At 45.9% G+C, this 25,384-nt stretch overlaps 1 protein-coding gene across 2 annotated transcripts in view; it reads left to right on the top strand.

The window, feature by feature from the left end:
- Positions 1 to 400: 400 nt before the first annotated feature.
- aspa (aspartoacylase) overlaps positions 401 to 25,384 on the top strand; it is a 44,506-nt gene continuing 19,522 nt past the window's right edge. For both annotated transcript variants that reach the window (XR_015073257.1, XM_085964854.1), the window contains exons 1-3: positions 401 to 950; positions 18,598 to 18,793; positions 21,315 to 21,408. Coding sequence is in view for 1 of the 2 variants with exons in the window: in XM_085964854.1 (XP_085820980.1) it covers positions 712 to 950; positions 18,598 to 18,793; positions 21,315 to 21,408 (529 nt within the window). In the remaining variant the exon portion in view is untranslated. The remainder of the gene's footprint in view (positions 951 to 18,597; positions 18,794 to 21,314; positions 21,409 to 25,384) is intronic.

Raw genomic sequence — 25,384 nt, 5'->3', positions numbered from 1 at the left:
GCCCCCAACACTATAACAGGGTTTCTCTCCCCCTCCCCCTAAACAGGGTCTTCCCAATGGCATTTAAGACATGAGGAAATATTCCTGTTCTGTTCAGAATATCACTAACACACCAGAGGAAAGTATAGCGCAATAGTGAAAATGATGGTTCACATCAGTTTCTTTACAAAACAAGATGTGCACCCCAGACAATTGAGTATTTGAAAGCCATTTGAACAGGCATCCTCAATGTACAGATAGATCCACAGAGATAACAACAGGAAATGCTGGAAATACTCAGTATTTCAAATGCTGAGTATTTCCAGCATTTTCTGTTGTTATTTCAGATTTCCAGCATCCGCAGTATTTTGCTATTGTATTAGATCCACAGAGAACTCTGTTAGCCAGAAAACAGCCGAGCTAACCAGGAAAGTTTAGCGAGCTATCCATATTCATTATCAGGGCGTGTCTGGGAACGCCCACGGGTTTGATAAGGTCGCGATGTCAGTACAGAAAGCCCCCCTTGACTCTGGCTTGACATGGACGCACTCTTAACTGATCCATTATTTCAGCAGCAATCGATTTGGGGGGAGTTAAGGCCAACAACGGCCGAGCCTCACTCGGACGATCCAAGTTTCACTTTCGTCCAAAGTTTTTGTTTTTAAGTGTTTGTATTGCAAGAGGTCCCTCCCCACCACCACCACCACCACTCCTCTCCTTGCGAGACTAGCCATGGCTTCCGCGGGGGCTGCCTGCCTGCCCGCAGTCCGCAGGATCGCTATATTCGGTGGCACCCACGGCAATGAACTGTCGGGGGTATTTTTAGTCAGGCACTGGCTTAAGCACAGGTCGGAGATCCAGCGCTCGACCTTCGAGGTGCAGCCCTTCCTCAGCAATCCGGCCGCTGTGTTGAGATGCACCCGCTACGTGGACTGTGATTTGAACCGAGTCTTCACCGCCGAGAATCTCAGGTAAGAGGTCCCCGAGCTCAGCTGGGCAGCACCCTCGCCCCCGGAGTCAGCAGGTTGTGCGGGGCTCAAGTGCCAACAACTCCAGAGACTTGAGCACAGAAATTTAGGCTGACGCTCTCCATCCATCCAGCGCAGTGCCGAGGGAGCGCCGCACTGTCGCAGGTGCCGTCTTTCGGATGAGACGTTAAACAGCGGTCTTGTCTGCTCTCTCCGGTGGACGTAAAAGATCCCGCGGCCACTATTTTGAAGAAGGGCAGGGGAGTTATCCCCCCACCCCCCTGTCCTGGGCCAATGTTTATCCCTCAACATCACAAAAACATTTTGTCTCCACTGTCCTATTACCATCTCGTCTGGTTTTGAATACCTCTTAATGTCTCTTTTACTTCTTTTGTTCTATCGCAGCCCTGCCTTCGATCTATTTCATTTCCTTTCCAGTTTTGAAAAAGGGTTTCGACCCGAAACGTCGACTCTAATTTCTCTCCACGGATGTTGCCTGGCCTGCTGAGTTTTTCCAGCATTTTCTGTTGTTATTTCACAAAAAACATTATCTGGGTCATTATCACATTGCTGTTTTGTGGGAGCTTGCTGTGCGCAAATTGGCTGCCGCGTTTCCCATATTACAACAGTGACTCCACTTCAAAAAGTACTTCATTGGCTGTAAAACGCTTTGGGACGTTCGGTGGTCGTGAAAGGCGCTATAGAAATGCAAGACTTTTTAATTTGGTGGCTATATTAAGAGCCCTGGAATGAAGGAAAGCAATGCACAGACTTTGAAAGATCGGTTTTACAGGTGGCTCTACCAGGATTGCAGAGTTATGGACATATACCCAGGAAGTGATTGCCAGACAGTAATTTTATCAAGGGCTCCATATGGCATTGTAAGTCATCAAGCCAGGCTCCAGTTGTTTATAACCCTTGTATGACATAAAATGGCTGTCTGGAAATCACATCTGTTACCTTGCAAGGTATACCCCACGGCATTCCTCACAGTAAATGGGCGGGTCCAGTGTTTATAAGGATAGGAGTGATGTGGTGTAATACACGATGTATTACAGTGGTGGTGTGCTTGAACCAGCCTGTTCCTTTTAAGGCAAACTGAGTCTAATTGCTGTGAACATGCACGACCAGCCGGAGATTGGTACTGCTGGCGAGGGAAATTTGCTTGTGAATTTCTGGCTCTGGGTTAGAAGAAACAGGCAGGAAACAAACTGGCTTACTTTCTCTTCTTTACATTTACTTTTGGCAGTTTGAAATATGACACGCAAAGTGTGATCAAATCATGCTAGACTTGTATACAGGTAGACTATCCTTTATCCGAACTTCCGAAAACCGAAACCCTCTAAAAACCGAAAGTTTTTTCGTTCAGCGTAAGTCGTGCACACGACATGACCAGAGTGGCGCACGACTTACGCTGAGCAGGGCAGAGGGTCACTGAGTTCCCTCCTGGGTAGGAGATTGCAGGCCGAGCCGGGCAGTGTGAAGGAGGTATACCGGGAGAGTGAACCCAACAATACAGCGGCCCGTCCGATATTCTTTTCTCCCCCCGCGACCCCCACCCTTTCGGATAAGGGATAGTGTATCATTTATCCGCACTTCCGAAAACCGAAATCCTCTGAAAACCGAAAGTTTTTTCGTTCAGCTTAAGTCGTGCGCACGACCCCGACCCCCGCCAACCCAACCCCCCGCCGACCCCCACCCCCGACAAATTTCCCAGTCTTATAAAATACCTTCTGAAATCCGAAATTTTCCGAAAACCGAAACACGGCTGGTCCTGAGGTTTTCGGATAAAGGATAGTCTACCTGTATCTGCACACCCACCTACACCTGTCCAACAAAGATAGACTCGAAGTTTACAGGATATTAAGGGGAACACATATGGTAGATAGAGAGAAACTATTTCCGCTGGTTGGGGATTCTAGGACTAGGGGGTATAGTCTAAGAACATAAGAAATAGGAGCAGGAGTAGGCCAATCGGCCCCTCGAGCCTGCTCCACCATTCAATAAGATCATGGCTGATCTGATCCTAACCGCCAATCCACTATCACAGAACCATCTCCTGAATCTAACAGAATTAGACACACGAAATATGAGCAGGATCAGGCTACACGGCCCCTGGGCCCGCTCCGCTACCCACAGGGCCATGACCGATCCGAACCTAGACTCATGTCCAAATTCCTGCCCGCTCCCCGTAACCCTTAATTCCCTTTACTTCTAGGAAACTGTCTATTTCTGTTTTAAATTTATGTAATGATGTAGCTTCTACAGCTTTTTGGGGCAGCATATTCCATGGACCTACCACCCTCTGAGTGAAGTAGTTCCTCCTCATCTCAGTTTTGAAAGAGCAGCCCCTTATTCTAAGACTATGCCCCCTAGTTCTAGTTTCACCCATCATCGGGAACATCTTCCCCGCATCCACCCGATCCGACCCCTTCACAATCTTATATGTTTCAATAAGATCGCCTCTCATTCTTCTGAACTCCAATGAGTAGAGTCCCAATCTACTCAACCTCTCCTCATATGTCCATCCCCTCATCCCCGGGATTAACCGAGTGAACCTTCTTTGTACTGACTCGAGAGCAAGTATGTCCTTTCTTAAGTATGGACACCAAAACTGTACGCAGTATTCCAGGTGCAGCCTCACCAATACCTTGTACAACTGAAGCAATACCTCACTATTTTTATATTCTATCCCCCTAGCAATGAAAGCCAACATTCCATTGGCCTTCTTAATCACTTGCTGCACCTGCATACTAACCTTTTGAGTTTCGTGCACCAGGACCCCCAGATCCCTTTGTACTTCAGTACTTTCCAGTTTCTTGCCATTAAGATAATAACTTGCTCTACGATTTTTCCTGCCAAAGTGCATAACCTCACACTTTCCAGTATTGTATTCCATCTGCCAAATCTCTGCCCACTTACTTAGCCTGTCGATGTCCCCTTGCAGGTTTTTTATGTCCTCCTCACTCACTACTTTCCCTCCCATCTTAGTATCATCTGCAAACTTTGATATGTTACACTCGGTCCCCTCCTCCAAATCGTTAATATAGATTGTAAAGAGTTGGGGACCCAGCACTGACCCCTGCGGAACACCACTAGTTACTGATTGCCAGTCTGAGAATGAACCATTTATCCCAACTCTCTGCCTTCTGTTAGATAGCCAATCCTCTATCCATGCCAGAATATTACCCCCAATCCCGTGATTTTTTATCTTAAGCAATAATCTTTTGTGTGGCACCTTGTCAAATGCCTTTTGGAAGTCTAAATACACTACGTCCACTGGTTCCCCCTTATCCACCCTATACGTTACTTCCTCAAAGAACTCCAGCAAACTTGTCAAACATGACTTCCCCTTCATAAAACCATGCTGACTTTGTCCTATTAAATTATGATTATCCAAATGTCCTGTTACTGTCTCCTTGATAATGGACTCCAAAATTTTACCTACCACAGATGTTAGGCTAACCGGTCTATAGTTTCCAGCCTTCTGTCTACTGCCCTTTTTAAATAAGGGTGTTACATTAGCAGTTTTCCAGTCTGCCGGGACCTTTGCCGAGTCCAGGGAGTTTTGGAAAATTATTACCAATGCATCCACAATCTCTACCGCCACTTCCCTCAAGACCCTAGGATGTAAGCCATCAGGTCCAGGTGATTTATCCGCCTTGAGTCCCATTATTTTACCGAGTACCACTTCCTTAGTGATTTTGATCGTGTTTAGCTCCTCCCCCCCCTTTAGCCCCCTGTTTGTCCAGTGTTGGGATATTCTTAGTGTCTTCTACTGTAAAGACTGATGTAAAATATTCATTCAGTGTTTTTGCCATCTCCATATTTCCCACCATTAATTTCCCGGTCTCATCCTCTAAGGGACCAACATTTACTTTAGCCACCCTTTTTCTTTTTATATAACTATAAAAACTCTTACTATCTGTTTTTATATTTTTTGCTAATTTACTTTCATAATCTATCTTCCCTTTCTTAATCAATCTTTTTGTTATTTTTTGCTGTCTTTTAAAGTTTTCCCAATCCTCTATCCTCCCACTAGATTTGGCTACCTTATATGCCCTTGTTTTTAGTCGAATACTATCCTTAATTTCTTTACTTAGCCACGGATGGCTGTCTTTTTTCTTTTACACCCTTTTCTTCTCAGTGGAATATATTTTTTTTGGAAGTTGTGAAATAACTCCTTGAATGTACACCACTGATCATGTATCGTCTTACCCTTTAATCTATTTTCCCAATCCACTCTACTCAATTCCGCTCTCACACCTTCATAGTCTCCTTTATTCAAGCTTAGCATGCTTGTTTGAGATCCAACCTTCTCACCCTCTAATTGAATATGGAATTCAACCATGTTATGGTCACTCATTCCAAGGGGATCCTTTACTAGGACATTTTTAATTAATCCCGTCTCGTTACACAGGACCAGATCTAAGGTTGCTTGCCCCCTGGTCGGTTCAGTTACATACTGCTCAAGAAACCCATCCCTAATACACTCAATGAACTCATCCTCAAGGCTGCTCTGCCCAATTTGATTTGTCCAATTAATATGATAGTTGAAATCCCCCATAATTATAGATGTTCCCTTATTACAAGCCTCAACTATTTCCTGATTGATACTCCGTCCAACAGAGTTGCCACTGTTCGGAGGCCTATAGACTACGCCCACTAGTGTTTTTTTTCCCCTTATTATTCCTTACCTCCACCCAAACTGTTTCATTATCCTGATCTTTTGACCCAATATCATTTCTCTGTATTACAGTGATTCCTTCCTTTATTAACATAGCCACCCCACCTCCCCTTCCTTCCTGCCTGTCCTTCCTGATCGTTAAATAACCTGGTATGTTTAATTCCCAGGCATTGTCACCCTGCAGCCATGTTTCTGTAATGGCCACAAGATCATACCCATATGTAGTTATTTGTGCCATTAACGCGTCTATTTTGTTACGAATGCTACGTGCATTCAGATAGAGAACTTTCAAAGATGTTTTGTGACACTTAGTTCCTGCTTTTGCCCTTTTTATTACTTTACCTTTTACTCCATACCTTCTGCCCCTTCCTGACATGCTCTGGTTTTTAATTTCCCCACTGCTACCTAAGTCTATTACCTTCTCTGTTGTCATTTTTATTATTTGCTCTCTAGGAACCTCCCCCCCCCCACTAGTTAGTTTAAAGCCCTCTCTACAGCCCTAGTTATATGATCCGCCAGGACTCTAGTCCCAGCACTGGCCAAGTGAAGCCCGTCCCAACGGAACAGCTCCCTCCTGCCCCAGTACTGGTGCCAGTGTCCCAGGAAGCAAAACCCATTTCTCCCACACCAGTCTTTGAGCCACGCATTTAACGCAAAAAATTAGAGCCAGACCTTTCAGGAGTGAAATTAGGAAACACTTCTACACACAAAGGGTGGTAGAAGTGTGGAACTCTCTTCCGCAAACGGCAATTGATGCTGGATCAATTGTTAATTTTAAATCGGAGATTGATGGATTTTTGTTCACCAGGATATGAGCCAAAGTCAGGTATATGGAGTTAGGTCACAGATCAGCCATGATCTCATTGAATGGTGAGACAGGCTCGAGGGGCTGAATGGCCTCCTCCTGCTCCTATGTTCCTGCTGCTTTCAGTAGTTGGCAAGAATGTAACCAGATGGCACACAAAGTTCTTTACACAGAGGGTATTTTACAAGATGGATTCTCTGCCACAAACCATCATTGAAGCAGTGCCCATAAATCGTTTTTAAAAGGGATTTAAATAGTTGCTTGAAAAATATGAATGTGAAAACGGTTGGGGAAGGAGTAGGAGGCGGGTTTCGACTAAGGTAGCTCGCATGATGTAAAACACGGACAGACTGATGGGCCAAAAGGCCTGTTTCTCTGCTGCAACTTTCTGTAAATCTATGCGGGTAATTTTCAACTTCACTGCCTGGGTGATAATCCGGCAGAGAGCATCGCCTGCCTGTTATAAAACCTGCCCGATTTTCATTCCATTGAAATCAATGGGTTGCATATGGGGTGGGTTCTACAACAGACAGGTGATCAGGTTACTGGCTAGGCAGTGAAGCTGAAAATTATTCCCCATGATTCTATATATATATAATATAAAACGTGTGTGGATATTGTGTGTATATTTATAATATATATGTGTATGTGTGTATGACTATATACATGTAAATTGGGCAGTTGGTGAGGAGAGTTTTATTTTATTTTTATTGTCCGCGGCTAAGCAACTGTGCTTATGTCTTCCTGCAAGCCATCAACAATTACAACATAATCACTGCAGGCTTATTGTGTGATAATCTACCGCTTTCATCGCAGTCAGGGAGTAGTTAGGATTCTGAAAGATAAGAGTGTCACTGAATAGGAAGAAGATAAAACTGTTAAATATTAAACTTGCTGATCAAGTTTTGCCGTACACCCAAAGTCCTATAGAGGGTATTGAAATCTGTGTGGCAGAGGTACTTAATAAATGAAAGGGATAAATCCCTTCAGGTTTTGAAGGAAACTAGGGATGAAATCTGTCGGATACTGGCCATCATCATGAAGGAATCACTGGACAGTCAGGTGAGGTTCCACAGGACTGGAAGTAAGCAATCATGGTGCCAATTTTAAAAAAGGGCAACATATTCGCTCCAGGTAACTATAGGCCCATTAGCAGAACACCAATACCAGGTAAAATAAAGGAAACTATTCTGGGTAGCAATAACTTAATTCAAAACACCCAGTGTGGACGTAGAAGGAGAATATCCTGTCTCTGATCACTTTGTAGTTGCTACAGCTGAAGTAGATAGTGGGAATCTTTGATATTCTTTGTTTGGACTATCAGACCAACTTTGACAACAGGAAAGATTTCTAATTGTATTAAAAGCCACATAAAACCAGGGTGGAATGTGGGGCTAGATAAGAAGATAGTTTTTAAAAAAGAATGAGAAAGTGCTCCTGCAAGGCGTGTTAAGTAGAGTCCTTTGGGAGTTGGTGTTTGAACGCTGTTGTTTTTAATTTACATTAGTGGCCTGGATATCAAAACTAACAATAGAAAGATCAGTAGAGGCAGAGCATGCAACTAAAGACTCACTGCCAGATCTGGCTGGACCACATAAAGCATTATCGGGTCCTGCTCTCATCTGCCAAAATTGCTCACTATTCCAGAATCATTCTGGAATGCAAAGATAAACCCCGGCTTTTATTCTCCACTGCTAACCGTCTTCTTAAACCCCTCTTCCCTGTCTCCGCCATCCTCACCTCCGACAACAAGTGTGAGGAGCTCATGGACTTCTTTGTCTCTAAGATCGAGACCATCCGTTCAGCTGCCTCTGCCACCTCCCTTCCTTCCCCTAGCCCACCAGGCCAAACTTTTCTTCTAAGGTTCCCCCCTGCCCTAGCCCTGAACTCACATCTTTCTCTAGTTTCTCTCCGATCTCCCCTCATGACCTCTTTGCACTCATCTTGTCCATGAGACCCACCTCCTGCTCCCTTGACCCGATTCCCACCAAACTGCTGACCACCCAATTTCCTTTTCTGGCTCCCATGTTCGCTGACATTGTTAATGGTTCTCTCCTCAGGTACTGTCCCCCTCTCCCTCAAATCTGCCGTCATCACCCCTCTCAAAAAAACAACCCTTGACCCTTCCGTCCTTGCAAACTACTGCCCCATCTCCAACCTCCCTTTCCTCGCCATAGTCCTTGAACGTGTTGTCGCCTCCCAAATCCGTGCCCATCTTTCCCGCAACTCCATGTTTGAATCCCTCCAATCAGGTTTCCGCCCTTGCCACAATACTGAAACGGCTCTCATCAAAGTCACAAATAACATCCTTTGCGACTGTGACAAAGATAAACTATCCCTCCTCATCTTTCTTGACTTATCTGCAGCCCTTGACATGGTTGACCACTCCATCCTTCTCCAACGCCTCTTCATCGTCGTCCAGCTGGGTGGGACTGCACTCGCCTGGTTCCATACTTATCTATCTAATCGTAGCCAGAGAATCACCTGCAATGGCTTCGCTTCCCGCTCCCTCATCGTTACGTCTGGTGTCCCCCAAGGATCTATCCTTGGCCCCCTCCTATTTCTCATCTACATGCTGCCCCTTGGCGACATCAACTGAAAACACAGCGTCAGTTTCCACATGTACGCTGACGACACCCAGCTCTACCTCACTACCACTTCTCTCGACCCCTCCACGGTCTCTAAATTGTCAGACTGCTTGTCCGACATCCAGTTCTGGAGGAGCAGAAATTTTCTCCAATTAAATATTGGGAAGACCGAAGCCATTGTTTCCGGTCCCCGCCACAAACTCCGTTCCCTAACCACTGACTCCATCCCTCTCCCTAACATCTGTCTGAGGCTGAAACACACTGTTCGCAACCTTCGTGTCATATTTGACTCTGAAATGAGCTTCCGACCACATATCCGCAGCATAACTAAGACCGTCTACTTCCACCTCCGTAACATTGCCCGTCTCCGCCCTTGCCTCAGCTCAACGGCTGCTGAAACCCTCATCCATGCCTTAGTTACCTCTAGACTTGACTATTCCAACGCACTCCTGGCTGGCCTCCCACATTCTACCCTACGTAAACTGGAGGTCATCCAAAACACGGCTGCCCGTGTGCTAACTCGCACCAAGTCCTGTTCGCCCATCACCCCTGTGCTCGCTGACCTACATTGGCTCCCGGTTAAGCAACACCTCAATTTCAAAATTCTCAACCTTGTTTTGAAATCCTTCCATGGCCTCGCCCCTCCCTATCTCCGTAATCTCCTCCAGCCCCACAACCACCACCCCCCTCCCCCACCGAGATATCTGCGCTCCTCTAATTCTGCCCTCTTGAGCATCCCTGATTATAATTGCTCAACCACTGGTGGCCGTGCCTGCAGCTGCCTAGACCCTAAGCTCTGGAATTCCCTGCCTAAACCTCTCCGCCTCGCTACCTCTCTTGCCTCCTTTAAGACGCTCCTTAAAACCACCTACTTTGACCAAGCTTTTGGTCACCCACCCTAATTTCTCCTTATGTGGCTCGGTGTCAAATTTTTTGTCTTCTAATACTCCTGTGCAGCGCCTTGGGATGTTTTACTACGTTAAAGGCGCTATATAAATACAAGTTGTTGTTGCTGCAGGATTTAAATCTATTATGCAGGTTAGCAGTCAAATAGCAAATTAAATTTACCACTTTTAAAAGCAAAATATAGCACAGTGGTCAAAAACTGTGCATCAAAGGAATTGAATTGACGGGGAGAAACATCATTGAATCGGACAGCACAGAAAGAGGCCATTCGCCCCTCCTGTAACCGGCTCTTTAAAAGCGCTATCCAATTAGTCCCACTCCCCAATGGTGTTCTTTCCCCCAGAGCCCTGCAATTTTTTTCCTTTTCAAGTATATATCCGATTCCCTTGTGAATGTTACTGCTGTACCTGCTTCCACCGCCCTTTCAGGCAGTGCATTACAGAACATAACAACTCGCCGCTTAAAAATTTGAAGTCAATGGTAAAAGAAATTGGGAGAGGCGTAAAACGGGCTGCCGACTCGCTATCGCCCGTTTAACACTATCGCACAAAGTAAAAATTACCCCCAGTATATTCGAATACTATTGTGTCATCTCTGCGATCTGGTTTCAATTATCTTTGCTGGCTGCAGAGACTTTGTACATAGCGCCAAACTGCCCCTAATTTGACATGATTGGCAATCAGGCAGGTACAGATGCCCAAAGGTACATGTTGCAGCGGAGGAAACGTTACCTTGCACTTGGTTGCCCTGCAAGTTGCTTGGTTGTTGTAAACATAGAAAGATGTTCAGCGTCTCCGTATTGACATCCCTTGTCTTGAAGAACACAAATACCGAAGCCCCAAAAAAATGGCGACATGTATAAAAATGAACATAAAACCATCAGGTAAATTTTGCGAGGCCTTGCACCGCGTGCGGGGCCTCGCATGCAGCCAGCACATAGCAGAAAGTCACATGCCCGCTGCTCGCGATTGTCCATCCATTGAAATCAGTGCATTCAAATATTCGGGTAAAGATTACAGCAACATCATAGAATCATAGAAATTTATAGCACAGGAGGAGGCCACTCAGCCCATCTTGTCCGTGCCGGCCAACAGAGAGCTCTCCGGCCTAATCCCACTTCCCAGCTCTTGGCCCGTAGCACTGTAGGTTACAGCACTTCAAGTGGCATATCCAAGTACTTTTTAAATGTGATGAGGGTTTCTGCCTCGACCACCCTTTCAGGCAGTGAGTTCCAGACCCCCGCCACCCTCTGGCTGAAAACATTTCTCCTCAAATCCCCTCTAAACTTCCGACCAATTACTTTAAATCTATGCCGCCTGATTATTGACCTCTCTGCTAAGGGAAATAGGTCCTTCCTATCCACTCTTATCTAGGCCCCTCATAATTTTATACACCTCAATTACATCTCCCCTCAGCCTCCTCTGTTCCAAAGAAAACAACCCTAGCCTATTGAATCTTTCCTCATAGCTATAATTCCCCAGCCCAGGCAACATCCTCGTAAATCTCCTCTGCACCCACTCGAGTGCAATCACATCTTTCCTGTAATGCGGTGACCAGAACTGCACGCAGTACTCTAGCTGCGGCCTAACTAGTGTTTTATACAGTTTAAGCATAACCTCCCTGCATTGGGGCCTTGCAAAATTTACCTTAATATTTCAATACTTTACCCTACATTAGAATCTAGCACTTCCACCACAAGGCAACATGCTGACTCTAAAGTGGTGGTTTTTAGAGCAAGCACAACGGATGACCACAACAAAGCCCTTTTAAATCCGAGCCACCTTTATCTGTTTGCATGTGCGTTCAGTGGAAATCATCAGCTGAATTTACCTTTCCCCTCCCATCTCAATTTTTGCCTCATTTCTCCCCTTCTGCCCTGTTCTGGGGTGCAATTGCACAGGCCCCAGCACTTCGCCCAAGTAGCCAGTGTTCCCGTGCGAGCTCAGACGGCGCGCATTGGCGGAACGTGTCACCATGGGGCACGACAGCCAAGCACAATTCTGTTTACACTCGATGTCCACGCCTGGTAACCGGATAGCCGTTAGGAACGGGAATGTACCCCTCCCTGGCCCACGGGTTCTGAGGGCCTACTGTTGCCTGGCTGCGGTCAGCTGGCTCAACACACACGTTAGGAATTGAACGAGGAATAGACGAGGGAACTAGATGTAATATCTCCAAGTTTGCAGATGACACAAAGCTGGGTGGGCGTGTGTGCTGTGAGGAGGATGCCGAGAAACTCCAGTCTGATTTGAACAGGTTGGGTGATTGGGCAGATGCATGGCAGATGCCGTATAATGTGGATAAATGCGAGGTTATCCACTTTGGTGGCAAAAACAGGAAGGCAGATTATTATCTGAATGGCAATAGATTGGGAGAAGAGGAAGTGCAACGAGACCTGGGTGTCCTTGTGCACCAGTCGCTGAAGGTAAACATGCAGGTGCAGCAGGCGGTTAAGAAGGCCTTCGTAGTGAGAGGATTTGAGTACAGGAGCAAGGGTGTCTTACTGCAGTTATACAGGGCCTTGGTGAGACCACACCTTGAGTATTGTGTGCAGTTTTGGTCGCCTTATCTGAGGAAGGATGTTCTTGCCATGGAGTGCAGCGAAGATTCACCAGACTGATACCTGGGATGGCAGGAATGACGTATGAGGAGAGATTGGGTCGACTGGGCTTATACTCGCTGGAGTTTAGAAGAATGAGAGGGGATCTCATTAAAACTTATAGGCCTAGAAATTCGGTGGAGCCCCAAACGGGGCGCCAAGCTCGCCTGGGCGCCGGAATTACCGCTGCGAACGGAGCAGTTGCGCCCGCCGGAAATTCAGCTTGACCACCCCAAGAGGGACGCAGGGCGCTGATCGAGGCACCCCGCGTCCCTCTTGGGGCGCTGAAACTGAATATCGCACGCTGCGGCACGGCGCGCTGCGGTACTGCAGGCCTTCCTCCCCTTCTTAAGGGGGAGGGGCCTGCACCAGCGCGATGAACGATCGCGAGTGCCGGCAAAAGAGCCCGGCACCGAAGAGAAGTTCCAGGCTCTCGGGACACAGCCGGCACTGCCCGGGGGGGGTTCAGGAGGCCGGGGACGGAGGTGCTGGCAGGCGGCCACCGAAAAAATTGCCGCCCCGCACCTCCACCTTAATTTGCGCCATTACCACCACAGGTAGGCCCCGTGTACCGGGTGCGATTTGCGATCGGCGTTAACATAGAAACATAGAAGATAGGAGCAGGAGTAGGCCATTCAGCCCCTCGAGCCTGCTCCGCCATTCGATGAGATCATGGCTGATCATCCAAACTCAGTACCCCGTACCTGCCTTCTCCCCATATCCCTTGATACCTTTAGCTCTAAGAAATATATCTAACTCCTTCTTGAATATATTTAAAGACTTGGCCTCAACCGCCTTCTGTGGTAGAGAATTCCACAGGTTCACCACTCTCTGGGTGAAGAAATTCTTCCTCATCTCTGTCCGAAATGGCTTACCCCTTATCCTTAGACTGTGACCCCTGGTTCTGGACTCTCCGACCATTGGGAACATTCTACCTGCATCTAGTTTGTCCAGACCTGTCAGAATTTTATACGTTTCGATGAGATCCCCTCTCATTCTTCTAAACTCCAGCGAGTATAAGCCCAATCGACCCAATCTCTCCTCATACGTTGTGATAAAAATAATAACTTCCGGGAAGTTATGTCATCACTTCCTGTGAACTGTGAACTATGAACTGTGTACATACCTCACTTCCTGTCATGTGTCACTTCCTGTTGGACTGGTATAAATACTGGTCTGTTCAATATTGTAAGAGGCTTCTACCAGAGGCATGGTAAAGACCTCTCTTGTATATAGTGTGTTTATAAGTTACTTAAAGCTTACTTTAAAGTTACTTGATGGTAAGTCTCCTTTTTCTTACATCATACGTCATTCCTGCCATCCCAGGGATCAGCCTTCTGAATCTTCGCTGAACTCCTTCCATGGCAAGAACATCCTTCCTCCGATAAGGCGACCAAAACTGCACACCGTACTCAAGGTGTGGTCTCACCAAGGCCCTGTACAACTGCAGCAGGACATCCTTGCTCCTGTAGTCAAACCCTTTCGCTATGAAGGCCAACATACCATTTGCCTTCTTCACCGCCTGCTGCACCTGCATGCTTACCTTCAGCGACTGGTGCACAAAAACACCCAGGTCTCGTTGCACTTCCCCTTCTCCCAATCTATTGCCATTCAGATAATAGTCTGCCTTTCTGTTTTTGACACCAAAGTGGATAACCTTGCATTTATCCACGTTATATTGCATCTGCCACGCTTCTGCCCAATCACACAACCTGTCCAAATCATCCTGAAGTTTCTCGGTATCCTCCTCGCAACACACACGCCCACCCAGCTTTGTGTCATCTGCAAACTTGGAGATATTACATCTAGTTCCCTTATCTAGATCATTAATGTATATTGTGAATAGCTGGGGTCCAAGGACCGATCCCTGCGGTACCCCACTAGTCACAGCCTGCCACTCGGAAAAAGACCCGTTAATTCCTACTCTGCTTTCTGTCCGCCAACCAGTTCTCTATCCAAGTCAATACCTTGCCCCCAATCCCATGTGCCTTAACTTTACATGCTAATGTCTTATGTGGGACCTTATCAAAAGCCTTCTGAAAGTCCAAATACAACACATCCACTGGTTCTCCCTTATCTATTTTACTAGTTACATCCTCAAAAAATTCCAGTAGATTAGTCAAGCACGATTTACCTTTTGTAAATCCATGTTGACTTTATCCGATCCTGTAGTGTATGTAACTGTTCTACCTTTAAGAGAACTATTGTATGTAACCGTTCACCTTTAAGAGAACTATTTTAGGTGTGGCACTACTTTATCTTGGCTGCTGTATACTGTAATACCGACGGTGACCACACCGGTATATAAGTGCTGTGTCAGGATTTATTGGGCAGATTCGCCCTGACCTTCGAATAGTAAAGTCCTGTTAAAGTTACTCTTGTAGTCTGTGTATTAATTCGCCATAATACCTACAGACTTTACAGATCCTGTCACTGTTTTCCAAGTGCTCAGCTATTACATCCTTTATAATGGACTCTAGCATTTTCCCCACTACCGATGTCAGGCTTACCGGTCTGTAATTCCCCGCTTTCTCTCTACCACCCTTTTTGAATAGTGGGGTAACATTAGCTACCCTCCAATCCATGGGTACAGTTCCAGATTCCAGCGAATTTTGGAAGATGATCAGCAATGCATCTACTATTTCTAGGGCCACCTCCTTAAGTACCCTAGGATGTAGATTATCAGGCCCTGGGGATTTATCGGCCTTCAATCCCGTCAATTTCCCTAACACCATTTCCCTACAAATACTGATTTCTTTCAGTTCCTCCCTCTCATCAGACCCTATGTTCTCCAACATCTCTGGGAGGTTATTTGTGTCCTCCTTTGTGAAGACAGAACCAAAATATGCATTTAATTGGTCGGCCATTTCTTTGGTCCCCATTATAACTTCCCCTGCTTCTGACTGCAAGGGACCTACACTTGATTTCACTAATCTTTTTCTCTTCACATATCTATAAAAGCTCTTACAGTCAGTTTTTATGTTCCCTGCAAGCTTACTTTCATATTCTATTTTCCCCTTCTTAATTAATCCCTTTGTCCTCCTTTGTTGAATCCTAAACTGCTCCCAATCCTCAGGGTTACCGCTTTTTCTGGCCAATTTATATGCCCTCTCCTTGGATCTTATGCTATCCCTAATTTCCCTTGTTAGCCACGGTTGAGTCACCCTTTTTGTTTTATTCTTATCCCAAACTGGGATGAACAACTTCTGTAGTTCATCCATGCGGTCTTTGAATGTTTGCCATTGCCTATCCACCGTCAACCCTTTGAGTGACATTCCCCAATCAATCCTACCCAATTCGCGTCACATACCATCGTAGTTTCCTTTATTTAAATTCAGGACCCTAGTCTCCGAGTCAACTACTTCACTCTCCATCCTAATGAAGAATTCTATCATATTATGATCGCTCTGACCCAAGGGGCCTCGTACAACAAGACCAAATATCGCGATCGGGGCGGTAGCGGGGCGCTGCGCACACCGATGACGTCATTGGTGGCGGCGCAGCGCTACAGGCTAACGCCGCCATTAGCGCCCCGCTAAACATGCGGGAGGCGCGTCCAGTGGCGCTAAAACCACTGAGCGCCCTCTTTAGGCGCTAACTGGTGGCGCAGCACACCGAATTTCTAGGCCATAAAATTCTAACAGGACCAGACAGACTAGATGCAGGAAGGATGTTCCCGATAGCAGTGGAGTCCAGAACCAGGGGTCACAGCCTATAGATAAGGGGTAAGCCATTTAGGACAGAGATGAGGAGGAATTTCTTCACCCAGAGAGTGGTGAACCTGTGGAATTCTCTACCACAGAAGGTAGTTGAGGCCAATTCATTAAATATATTCAAGAAGGAGTTAGATATATTTCTTAAGGCTAAAGGGATCAAGGGATATAGGGAGAAAGCAGGGACAAGGTACTGAATTTGGATGACCAGCCATGATCTCATTAAATGGCGGAGCAGGCTCGAGGGGCCGAATGGCCTACTCCTGCTCCTATCTTCTATGTTTCTATGAACCATGGGGCTTTCCTGCTCTGTATGTGTCAGCTGTGGCTCAGTGGGTAGCACACTTGCCTCTGAGTCAGAAGGTTGTGGGTTCAAATCCCACTCCAGGGACTTGAGCACATAAAGCTAGGCTGACACTCCAGTGCAGTGCTGAGAGAGTGCTGCACTGTTGGATGGTGCTGTCTTTCGGATGAGATGTTAAACTGAGGCCTCGTCTGCTCTCTCAGGTGGATGTAAAAGATCACATGGCACTATTTCGAAGAAGAGCAGCGAAGTTATCCCTGGTGTCCTGGCCAATATTTATCCCACAACCAACATAACAAAAACAGATTATCTGGTCATTGTCACAGTGCTGTTTGTGGGAGCTTGCTGTGCGCAAATTGGCTGCCACGTTTCCCACATTACAACAGTAATGCTGTAAACTGCTTTGAGACGTCCGGTGGTAGTGAAAGGCGCTATATAAATGCAAGTCTTTCTTTCTTTCTATGCCAGTGTTCCCCACCAGGCAGTGGAATCACCGTCATGAGGCGTCCACCGTGTTTTTTTTAACACATTGTGCGTCTTCTCGTCGACTATGGGATGAGGCAGAAATGAATGAGAGAATTGTGGAATCTGTACTCAGGTCTTAACTATGACCAGTCATTGTGGCTCTTTGTAATTCTTAACAGTTTCTGCCCCCTCCCCCCCACCCCGTGTGAAGCCAGGAGGTCGTAGAAAATGCTTGGTGTGTTTAACCAAATGAGCTCTCCTGTGAGACTGACTGTTGCAATGGAAATAAATTCACAAACTAAATCCGGCCCTTCAGGTCACACCAGAATCACCAGCACAGAGCTGGATCTTAAACACAGCTGCTTCATATTAGCTTACCATGGGTCACAAGCATGGGATCCCAGCCATTCCTTACAAAACGGGTGTAATTGATCAGGGTGCCCTGGGAGCGCAGGGAGGAACAGCAACTGACTCTGAAGTCAAGTAACTACAAAAACACACGACATTACATTTAATCAGAATAGAAATTAAGTCTGGTGTTTCACCATCGTTCTATTTCAGTCTGTTCAGCAGTGCTGGCTTTGTGAAAGCATCAATATTTACACAATTTATGAATATTTAATTTCTAGATCTTGTATGTAATGATGTGTGTGTGTGATGTGTGTGAGAGACATAACAGTGAATAATGAACGACAGTGACACAGAGCTAGGGTTTTTACACGGGCTCAATGTTCCTACTGAGTCCAGTAAGAGCATTGAGTATTCCCAGATTAGCTGTGATGTAGCTCTGCTTCAAACTCCTTCGATAATCTGCCCCTACCCGCCGTATCTTGTTTGTTTCTCTTGCCAGTTATCATTAAGGCATTTCTGGGTAAGCAGCCCAAAGTGTACACCATACAGCTCTCCCCCATCTATCCCTATCAGCTAACCTGCGCCAGCGCACAACTCCCGATACTGCAAGCAAAGCTCCCGACTGCTCTACTCCACTGGCTCAATCTAATGCAGTGCAGTCAGGACGTTTGCCAGCTACGTAAGGAGTCGGCAGACTGGTATAGATCCTGGTACCTGGTAAATGCATCACATGGCAAATGCGTCACATTTGAAGGCAGTTTTTGGTACCGGTATCCCCTTGCCTACCAAGAATTGTTTACTTTTTAAAAATAAAACCAGGTCACTAACATAATGACCTAGCACGTTGGAGGTCCAGTGAACCGCACCACAGAGTGAAAGAAGGCAGTTTGCGTCTGACAATCCTCTCCTAGTGAGTTCCCAATCTCAACTGTGTCGTTATACAGACACCGAGAGCAAGAATAGAGCTTTTCCCCACAGGAAGGGGGGCCAAATCAGTGCAAATCACCACATTGCTGTATCTGTTCCCCTTCTGCACTGCACACGGCAATAGAGATGGCCCATGGCGAATTGTTGGGGCAGGATAGATTACTTCATTCACTTTGTAGCAAACTGTATTTGCGGTGCAGATTGGGATGCACACCTATGAGCCCTGACATCAAATGGAACAAGACCTAGCTGATTATTATTATTTTATTAACTTGCTTTTTAAAAAAAAACTTTGCACACAACAGCATGCCGCAGAGTGACTCCATGCCTTATGAAGTTAAAATAGCCCAGGAGATAAACCGTTTGTTTGGACCAAAAGACAGCGAGAATGCCTATGATCTTGCTTTAGATCTTCACAACACTACCTCCAACATGGGAAACTGTCTGATTATGAAGACTTCCGAGGATGACTTTACCATCCAGATGATTCATTATATTAAGGTAGGTGCTCTCAGTGGGACAACCCTGATTACGCTGTGCATGCTTTCTTCTTTGTCAATTAAAATTGGCTATTTTCCCACTTTATTTTCTTACATGAGCCACCTGCCTTAAGCTGACTTCCCTCAGCCAATTGGCACAGATCAGTGTGGCCAAATACCTGTTTCTGTGCTGTAAATTCTATGTAAGATATCCCCTCAGTTATATCGTTAGGGCTGTGGGTTTAATGACCACAATCAGATCATGAATTTGGGAGGAAAAATTGGATGAAAAGATGGGTTTTAAGAAAGTTTTTAAAGGTAGAGAGAAAGGCAGGGCCAGAGTGGTTTAGGGTGGGAATTCCAGAGGACAGGGCTGTCGGCAGCTGAAGGCTCTGCCACCAGTGGTGGGACAAAAAGTACAGGGATTCACAAAGGCCAGAGTCAGAGCGCTGGAGCATCCAGGAGAGGTTTCAGGGTTGGAGGAGATTATAGCGATAGGGTGGGGTAAGCCAATGGAGGGATTTGAAGATAGAGGACAAGGATTTTAAATTTGAATCCATTAATGGACAGGGAGCCCATGTAGGTCAGGTAGGAGAGGGTGACGGATGAGCAAGGTAAGATACAGGCAGCAGAGCATTGGATCAGTTAGAGTGTGTGAATGACCAGTTGGAGTTGTGTATTCGAGTCCAGGAGCATTCAAGTCTGGGGCTGACAAAAAACATGTATACGGTTTGAATAGTGGAGGAGCTGAGGTAGGAGCGGAGATTGGAGACATTGTGGGGGTGGTTCAGTTCACAAGCCAGCATTTTCATTGCCTCTGGGAATGTCTTTGCAAAACTGTGTTACTTGGGCAGCAAATCATGCTGCACCGATAGAAATTTGTGAGCATTTCTGTGGGACATTGCAAAGTGACCAACACTTTACAGAGTCATTACCTCGCTGTGTTACCTTTATCTCTTGGGGAAAGAGCTTGAACAAAGAAAAATTACTTTTTTTAATGCAGTATATCTCCACCACAAGTATGCTTTCAGTTATATTTTTAGGAAAAAACGGTCAAACTCATATCCACCACCCTCTATAAACTTCAGCTCATCCAGAACTCTGCTGCCTGTATCCTACCTCACACTCTACCATCGCCCTGTGCTCGGTGACCTACATTGGCCTGCAGTACCCCAGTACCTCTCTAAATCTCCTCATGGCCTGCCTCGCTCTAGCTCTGTAACCTCCTCCAGCCTTAAAACTATCCGAGAACTCTCCGTTCTTCCAACTCTGGCCCCTTGTGTATTTCCCCACTTCCTTCGCCTCACCATTGGCAGCCTTGACTTCAGCCATCTAGACCCGAAGCTCAGGAATTCTCTCTTTAAACCTCTCTGCCTCTCTCAATCTCCTCCTTTAAGATGCCACTTAAAACCAACCTCTTTGAACAATCTGTAAGTCACCTGTCCTATTGGGCCTGAATTTGCGATTGGAGGCTCCGATCATCAAGTTTTCTACGCATTTACCTGGTGGTCCGGGAGATACAGAGGCTTGCGATCCTGGGCCTCTCTGGGTAGAAATGCGAAGAGGCCCACATATCCCAGAGGCGCATGTGGTTCGCAAGCGCCCCTGGGATCACGTGGGCCAGCCCAACCAATGAAAGAAGCGAATCCCCATTCATACTTACGGAGATTCCGAACGTATGGAACTGTCATAAGTATGAATGGGGATGACTTAAAAAATACACGAACACATGAAATAATTTTTTTTTATTACATATATAAAATTAATTAAAGTGGCATTTAATTAAATATTTCAAACATAAATTTAATTCTTTGAAAACATTTTTATTTGTTTTAATGGGGCTAAAAATAAACTTACCTTATTGGATAGGGTTTTTAATGTGTAAGTGAGTGATAACATTTTATTTTTCTATTTTTTTAAACTCTTATGCTGGTAAAAGCAGGCCTTACGCCCACTTTTACCAGACGTATGAATTCCACGGCCTTTCGGCGGGCGGAAGTTGTGCAAATAGCGCAACTCTCCAGCCACAGAGGCCCGTCTCCTGGGGATGCGGAGGATCAGTCAAGAAGATTCTTGATAGATCGCAAGTACTGTACCGGGTTTCAGCGCATGTGCTTCGCAGGCCTAAACCTGGCACTGGCGCGAACCCCCCTGGGCGCATGCGCACCTCGTACACACCCGTAGGGGTCGCAAAATACGGCTCAATACCTAGGTGTCAATTTTTATCTGATTACACTTCTGTGATGCCTCTTAGGACTTTTTTTTACATTACATGCAAGTTGCTGTTACTGATATTACACAGCTACATTGGCAAGACCTAGCAGTAGTTTCTCCACCACCAGTGAGTTGGAGGACAGTGCATATCATAAGGAACCTTCACACGGAGAAAAAAAACTTTTAAAATTGGATCAAAAAACTTCATTAAATGAATTAATAAAACTGTTTTACTTCTGTATATTATGATATATTTTCTCCATAGAGAACTAGAATGAATTTAACTGATTTAAACGATATTGATAACTTCTGTGATCTTTCCTATCCAGAATACTTTGACACCTGGTACTTGTAACGTGCTGCTGCTCGAAAACCCTGCGGTCCAATACGGTGCAATACGAACTGTTGCGAAGCACTCTGTCGGTAAGCATCAAGCTCGGGCGTGTGAGAATACCTCAGTAAGAAAGATGGTGACTCCAGTTTGGGAAAGCTGTCCTTTACTTAAGAGCAGAAACTCCATCATTTTACTGGTAATCAGTCAGGCGATCCACACATCAGATCTGGCAGTCTAAGTATGTTGAAGCCTGCGTTATGAGAAGATAAGTGGATTCAAATGGCAGGTTTAGTGCCCACAACACAGAGTCTCTCGCTCTGAGAGTGTACATTGGGAATTCGGGCATGTGCCCATTTCATGATGTCCTATCCATTCATTTTAATGGACCTGGTAAAAATGCAATAGGGAACTGTAATAAACATCTTATAATTCATATAATATTGCTGAGTTTTTCCAGCGTTTTCTGTTATTTTGGATTTCCAGCATCCGCAGTATTTTGCTATCATATTATAATTCATATTTTTTACAGAGAAATGCTTACATTTATGTAGTTCCTTATCGCATTTTCAGAGCCTCTCTAAGTGCTTCATGCAATGAATTACTTTTGAAGTCCAGCGACTGACATGTAAAAGAAAAGAGCTTGCATTTATAGAGTGCCTTTCACAACCACATGACGTCCCCAAAACATTTCACAGCCAATTAAGTACTACTTTTTTTGAAGGGTAGTCACTGTTATAATGTAGGAAAAGATGGCAGCCAATTAGCTCACAACAAGCTCCCATGCACAGATTTTTTTAAGTGATGTTCATACTTTTTGGTAGGAAGAACAAGGAGAGGCAATATAAACTAAAGGGTACAATTCTAAAGGGGGTGCATGAACAGAGAGACCTGGGGGTATATGTGCACAAATCGTTGAAGGTGGCAGGGCAGGTTGAGAAAGCGATTTAAAAAGCATACGGGATACTGGGCTTCATAAATAGAGGCATAGAGTACAAAAGCAAGGAAGTTATGATGAACCTTTATAAAACACTGGTTCGGCCTCAACTGGAGTATTGTGTCCAATTCTGGGCACCGCACTTTAGGAAGGATGTGAAGGCCTTAGAGAGGGTGCAGAAAAGATTTACGAGAATGATTCCAGGGTTGTTCTCCTTAGAGCAGAGAAGGTTGGGAGGAGATTTGATCAAGGTGTTCAAAATCATGAGGGGTCTGGACAGAGTAGAGAGAGAGAAACTGTTCCCATTGGCGGAGGTGTCGAGAACCAGAGGACACAGATTTAAGGTGATTGGTAAAAGAACCAAAGGCGACATGAGGAAAAACTTTTTTACTCAGCAAGTGGTTAGGATCTGGAATGCACTGCCTGAAAGGGTGGTGGAGGCAGACTTAATCATGGCTTTCGAAAGGGAATTGGATAAGTACCTGAAGGGGAAAAAAATTGCAGGGTTACAGGGAAAGGGTGAGGGAGTGGGGCGAGCTGAAGTGGTCTTGCAGAAAGCCAGTACGGGCTCGACGGGCCGAATGGCCTCTTTCTGTGCTGTAACCATTCTCTGATCCTATTTTATGATTCATTGAGGCCAGGACACTGGGAAAACTCTCCTTTTGTTCATCAAATAATGTCATGGGATCTTTAACATCTACTTGAGAGGGCCTCGATTTCTAAACGGCAGCATTCCCTCAGTACTACACTGAAGTGTCAGCATGGTCAGTGCTGAAGTCTCTGGAGTGGGATTTGAACCCACAACCTTCTGAGAGTGAGAGGACTACCACTGAGCCGAGACTGATATCTGGAGGCAAGCAGGGTAGCCACTCTGTACCAGCAACATTCCGCAAACAGCAATGAGGTCAGTCACTTGGTTTTTGATGGTGGTGGAAGTAATGATAGCAGGACACTGGGAGAATTCCCTGCCCTTCCTCGAACAGTGCCACAGGATCTTTAACATCCACGCGAACAGGCAGATGGGACTGCAGCTTAATGTCCCATCTGAAAGTGGATGCCTCCAGCAATGCAGCACTCCCTCAGTACTGCAGCGGAGTGTCAGCCCCGATCACAAGCTCAAATCCTGGATTGGGACTTGTGGTACTGGAAGCTTTTAAAATTTGTGCTTGATTTCAAGAACGGTCCGAGCCCACCCGTCATTCAGCAGCACCTTATTGGCAGTGAGATGGTACAGCACGTCGGACCACTACATAGGCCTTGAAGTGAACGAATGTGGGTTCATGCTCACAAAGGCTGGGTTGCTACGAGGGAACTGCTGAACAGAAACTGGGCAAATCCACATAGGAAGAGTAAGGAATGACGTATGAGGAGAGATTGGGTCAATTGGGCTTATACTCGCTGGAGTTTAGAAGAATGAGAGGGGATCTCATTGAAACTTAAAAAATTCTATCAGAACTAGACAGACTAGATGCAGGAAGGATGTTCCCGATGGCGGGGGAGTCCAGAACCAGGGGTCACAGTCTAAAGATAAGGGGTAAGCCATTTAGGTCAGAGATGAGGAGGAATTTCTTCACCCAGAGAGTGGTGAACCTGTGGAATTCTCTACCACAGAAGGCAGTTGAGGCCAATTCATTAAATATATTCAAGAAGGAGTTAGATATATTTCTTAAGGCTAAGGGGATCAAGGGATATGGGGAGAAAGCAGGAACAGGGTACTGAATTTGGATGATCAGCCATGATCTCATTGAATGGCGAAGCAGGCTCGAGGAGCCAAATGGCCTACGCCTGCTCCTATCTTCTATGTTTCTATGTAAGGAAAGAAACGAAGAGAGCCAATCACCAGGCCACACTCCTCCTTGCTGCTAATTCTTGATGACACTGGCAGAGGGCAGGGAGCAAGTTGTCCTGCCTCTTAGCCCTAGATGGTGCATAGCTCATGGGGGATGTGGTTATGTAAGGAGAGAAGACATAGAAAGAGACAATGTTGACGTCATCCGCCCCCCTCCCCACCACCCCCCAAAAAAAAGTACCTTTTCTACAGACAGGCGGTCTTCTGAGCTTGCCTGCTGGCCACACACGACAGAAATTGCAGGCAGCAGCCTATCGTTTCCCAGTATAGATGTTTCCACTTGTCGGGGGGTGGGGGAGGAGACCAAAGCTAGGTGTCATCAATATAAGACAAGTCACCAATAAGGAATTCGGGAGAAATTTCTTTACCCAGAGAGTGGTTAGAATGTGGAACTCGCTACCACAGCGAGTGGTTGAGGCGAATAGCACGGATGCGAAGCTGGATAAGTACACGAGAGAGAGAGAGAAAGGAATAGAAGAATGTGCTGATAGGGTGAAATAGTGTGGGAGGCGGCTCGTGTGGAGCATAAACACCAGCACCGACCAGTTGGGCCAAATGGCCTGTTTTCTGCATTGTAAATACTAGTAATTCTAAGTACTGTTGGCTTTTGAAGCTACCCACCAAAGTTATGCACTCTGAAAATTGGGCTTCAGAAGCACTGCTGAGTGGAAAAGTGCTCATTGCTTTTCTTTTTCAGGTAGTACCTGCAGAAAAAACATAAAGTAAGCCCTCTGACTAGCAGTAATTATACTGCCCTGCACTGGTCACGACTGTACAAAACCTCTTCAGTTCAGCCAATCCCCTCTGAACCGCCCTGACGCTACCCGTGTTTTTTTTCTCTCTTCCTAAAGCCAAGCCCCGATAACATAGTGCGCCTGCAAGGTAAATGGATCAGCGCGCACCGAGGCTGCAGCTTGTCCTCTGAAAAGGCACCATTCCAAATCTAGTTCGCCGAAGCCAGTGAGGAGTGAGCGCGTCTGTTTTAATGACCGGGGGGGGGGAAGTCGGACAGCCCCTCCGCGGGAAATCCACTGCCGTGTAGCTGTGCTGTGGCTGCATCTGTTTAAAGTCAATCCTCTGTCACAAACCAGTCACCTCACAAGAGTTTAAACAGGAGACGGGCGGGGAGTCCAGGGTACAGTGTTAAGAAATGGGATCTCTGCAGTTAGTCAAATGCCGACTCCTGTACTGTAACAGGAAGGGTTGGGGAACTGACTTACACCAGCTGATTATAACTAGGGCAGGAGATTTCTGAGCACATGCATCTGCTCAGAAAGGCAGT

The sequence above is a fragment of the Somniosus microcephalus genome, chromosome 22, assembly GCF_052327205.1.
Source record: "Somniosus microcephalus isolate GS21.2 chromosome 22, FLI_Smic_1.0, whole genome shotgun sequence".
In the NCBI taxonomy this organism is placed as follows: Eukaryota; Metazoa; Chordata; class Chondrichthyes; order Squaliformes; family Somniosidae; genus Somniosus; species Somniosus microcephalus.
Note: the sequence above shows the minus strand (reverse complement) of the source record. Positions and strands in the feature narration are given on the sequence as shown.